The sequence below is a fragment of the Helobdella robusta genome (genome assembly GCF_000326865.2).
Source record: "Helobdella robusta unplaced genomic scaffold HELROscaffold_67, whole genome shotgun sequence".
NCBI lineage: Eukaryota > Metazoa > Annelida > Clitellata > Rhynchobdellida > Glossiphoniidae > Helobdella > Helobdella robusta.
In genome coordinates this window covers 612,014-616,682 of record NW_008705379.1, presented here as the reverse complement: position 1 = coordinate 616,682, position 4,669 = coordinate 612,014, and the positions used below count along the sequence as shown (strand labels likewise).

General features: G+C 37.1%; 1 protein-coding gene across 1 annotated transcript; it reads left to right on the top strand.

Moving 5' to 3' along the window:
- Positions 1–1,477: 1,477 nt before the first annotated feature.
- On the top strand, positions 1,478–2,144 carry HELRODRAFT_127856 (hypothetical protein; the record flags this gene model as incomplete). Its single annotated transcript, XM_009030367.1, has 2 exons — positions 1,478–1,609; positions 2,058–2,144. Coding segments are annotated over 2 exons (219 nt in total), but the record flags the coding sequence as incomplete, so codon positions are not given.
- Positions 2,145–4,669: the final 2,525 nt, after the last annotated feature.

Here is a 4,669-nt window from a genome sequence, read left to right as displayed (position 1 = left end):
CCCAACAAATTGATTAACAACCTGAACAACAACAACAACAACAACAACAACAACAACAACAACAAAGATGAATGCAATGAAAACAGGAACAATCTGGGTTGCAATAATAATAACATTAATAACAGCAACATAAACAACAGCAGCAACAACAACAACAACAACAACAACTCTACCTACAACAACAAAATTTCAAGCTCAATTTTTTTCCCACACCACAACAAAACCCATTTTCAACCGGCCTACCAGCTCCACCATCTCAACCAGCACCACCATCACCAACAACAACATTTTCACCATCAACAACAACACCTCCAACATCAACAACAACAGTTATACAAACAGTATTTATACAACAGCGCCCAGATGAAAACTCGTCCGATGTTCTTTGGTCAGTCACTTTTAACCATACTACCACCACCACCACCACCACATCCAACTACATCCACACCTGCAGCCACCACTCTTACTACATCTTCATCATCATCAGCAGCAACAGGGACGACAACGAGACAACTTTCTTCGACATCTTCTTCATCATCGCCATCATCAAATCACCATAACGATCACCAACGTCACAATTTCTCGATAAAATTGCCTCAGTCGTTTCCTCAGCTCTTCACCCACCCACACTTCCACCACAAGTCCTTCATGCCACCTCACTGGAGCATGGATATCACTAACAAGACCACCACCACCACCACTACCCAACACGTACGAAAATGTATTTTTTGTAACTAAATTATTGAGGGAATTGTTCAAAATTGGTTCGATTTTATTTACGGTTTTCGTCTTTGCCCGGTAAAAATTAGTTACAAAATAAAAGATGTTAAATAATATTTTATGATATTTTTTCAATTTTCACAAAAAAAACTGAAAATAAATATCCACACATGAAGATTTAAGAGCTCGAAGTCTCAATCGCAATTCTAAACGAAGTGTATTTTAAACACTGACTACATTTTTCAAGTAAGATGTTATTTTTCCTGATTAATTATTCTCAAAATGATAGCCTTTGGAGAACATAGAACTCTGGCAAAATGGAACGAATTTGACATTCGTCAATCAGCCAGGCAATCCTCTATGGCCTGGGTTCGACTGCAGGCCCCCGCCCCTCAATTCACATCCAGCTTATCCATATCCAGCTATTAAGTTAGTTGTGTGGTGTTTTGCATTAGTTTATCGGCTTCGTCTGTTTGTCATTATGTGAGTGAGTTAATATGTAAGTGTGAGTGTATGTGTGGTTGTGTGTGTGTTTGTGTGTGAGTCTTTGTGTGCGTGCGTGTGTGCGTGCGTGCGTGCGTGTGTTTACGGTGCGTGAAGCATATAAATATGATGTGCCTATTTCGTTTCATTATTGTTAACATCAACAACATCAACAACATCCACAACATCAACAACATTAACAACATCAACAACATTAACCACGCCAACAACATCAACAACAATTGTAACAACACAATGACGTAGTTATGACGTCAGAAGAAAAAATGCCACCCGCGAATCAACGACGACCCTGAAGGCCTGGCTGTACAAGCACATCAAGAACCCCTACCCAACAAAAGGGGAGAAGATCATGCTGGCCATCATCACGAAGATGACCTTAACACAGGTCGGTCATCAATTGATGCATCTTTTTAATGGGTCTCATGGTTTTTTGTCCATCTAATGTTTGTTTATCTGTTCGTTTGTTCGTTTGTTCGCTTGTTCGATCGTTTGTTCGTTCGTTTGTTTGTTTGCTTGTTTGTTCCCTTTGGATGTTTGTTAAAATTCTTTTTAATTTGCTAGTTTGTTCATTCGAAGTTGTTTTCTACTCATATATTTATTGATCTATCATACAATCATTAATTTATCTAATTATTTGATCATTTCATTCACTCATTTGTTTACTCATTCACTCATTTATTCACTCATTTACTCAATCTTTCACTTATTTATTTCCTCATTCACTCATTTATTCACTCATAAATGCGCTTATTCACTCATGTATTCACTCATTCACTCATGTATTCACTCATTAATTCACTCGTTCACTCATCAATTCACTCGTTCACCACCAGGTATCCACGTGGTTCGCAAACGCCAGGAGGCGTTTGAAGAAGGAGAACAAAATGCAGTGGTCGCCGCGACAGAGGAACGACGACGACAACGACGACGACGACGACAAGAACAGCCTGATGAGCGCCGATGATAACGACGACGACGACGAGGATGACAAAGTGAAAAAACGCTCGGAAGCTGAAGCTGCTGATGATGACAACGATGATGAAGATGAAGAGGATGATGAGGAGGAAGAAGAGGAAGAGGAGATTAATGTTGATGCTGGTCAGTTGGGTGAATATATTTTACGGTGTGTTGCTAACAAGCTTACGAACAACAAACAAATTATGCTGTCACACGATTGTTTTATAATAAAAAATACATACAAATAAACAAATAATCATACAGAAACAAACATACAAACAAACAAACATACATACAAACAAGCAACAAATTATACAAAACATACAACAGATGATTCGTCAATGGCATCGTCAGCTGACTCGACAAACAACAAAATCAACAAGACGTCAATTGAAAACATGTTTCCGGATTATTTACAGCAACAACGTCACCACCACCAACAACAGCAACAACATCACCACCACCAACAACAACAACAACATCAACACAACAACATACAAACGGACGATAAACTGAAACCGCTTACGACAACATTATCGACGGAAAAACCAACCATGACGTCAGAGAGCGAAAACGGAAGTAGTTTGCCGGAAGCGAAGAAAGATAAAAATAAATTCAGGATATGGTCGCTGGTTGACTTGGCGACGACTACGAAATCAGATTCAAACGATAACGATGACGTCAGTGACGATGATGGCGCGAAAACACACAAACCAAAAAATATAAATAACAACAACGACGACGACGATGACGACGACAACAACAGCATCAACAATAACAAAACCAGCACTGACACAAACAACAGCAACACAACGACAACAAACAACGAAAATTTTAATATGAGCCCGCCAACAAGCAACATGGATATACACCCTTGGATGCACCGCGGAATTCCCGCCAGTTGGGTTTTCCAGCCGAAAATAGCAATGGCTATTTATAGACAGATGATGAATTTTCATATTCAACAACAACAACATCACCACCAACAACAACAACATAATAATAACAATAATAATAATAAACAACAACAGCCGAAACATTAAACAAATTAACACAAAGACATCAGCCCAACGAATTCAAACGTTAAATTGTAGTAAACTTAAATGACATTAACTCTTTCCGCATCATCATCATCATTGTCACTATCACTATTATTATTATTGTTATTATTATTATTTTTATCATTATTATTATTATTATTTTTATCATTATTATTATCATCATTATTATTATTATCATTTTCATTAAAGTTCACTTTTAAATACGTTTTTAAAATGAATTATTCATCTGCCTGTGAAATATTAAATGATTATTATTTGTTTATTTATTTATTTATCTATCTATCTACTGCCAAGTCTCTGTCCAATTAGGAGAGAGAGAGAGAGAGAGAGAGAGAGAGAGAGAGAGAGAGAGAGAGGGAGAGAGCAATGCTATTCGGTACCGCACGTGCGTGCTTTTACATTTGTTTATTGCGTCACGTGACTCTTGTTGTTGCTGTTGTAAAAGTTTGTAGACTGTCGTTCATCTTGTTAACACGCGTACACACGCACTTACACACACACACACACGTTTACACACACACACGTTTACACACACACACGCACACGCACGCATACATATATTATTCACAACATAAGAACATAACGTACGATAAAAAATCGCATCACGCACACACACACGCACACGCACACACACTGATTTACACATAAACACACAGCCCAAATTTTTTAAATATTCAATACCGATAATGTGAAATTTAGTACTTCTAATACTTTTTATTCACTAATTGAAACAATAGTGATTTATATATTTGACAATTTTTTATTTGTAATAAAAATGGATCCATGAATGAATGAATGGATGGATGGATGAATGAATGGATGGATGAATGGATGGATGGATGGATGGATGGACGGACGGACGGACAGACGGACGGACGGACGGACGGATGGATGGATGGATGGACGGACGGACGGACGGACGGACGGACGGACGGACGGACGGATGGACGGACGGACGGACGGATGGACGGATGGATGGATGGATGGATGGATGGATGGATGGATGGACGGACGGAAGGATGAATGAATGAATGAACGAACAAACGAACGAATGAATAAAATAATGTAAAAACATTTAAATGAATAAATGAATGAATTAATGAATTTATTTACAAGTTAATTAATTAATTGATAGATGGATAGATAAATACACTGATAAACGTTCATTTGTTTTGGCAAAATTGTTTTTGCATTATAAATTATTTTATTATTTTTTATAAAAATTTTAAAATAAACCAGAGAAAAAATTTTTATAAATTGAAAAATAACCAACAAACGAAATGAAAAAAACATTAACAACAACAACAACACAACAATAACAATTTTATCTTAGTTAAAAAGTTTATAATTGAAAACCATATCGTCGTGAAGAAAAAAAAACCATCCGACTGGTAAATTTTTCCATCTTATTTTTTGTAACTTGGCGA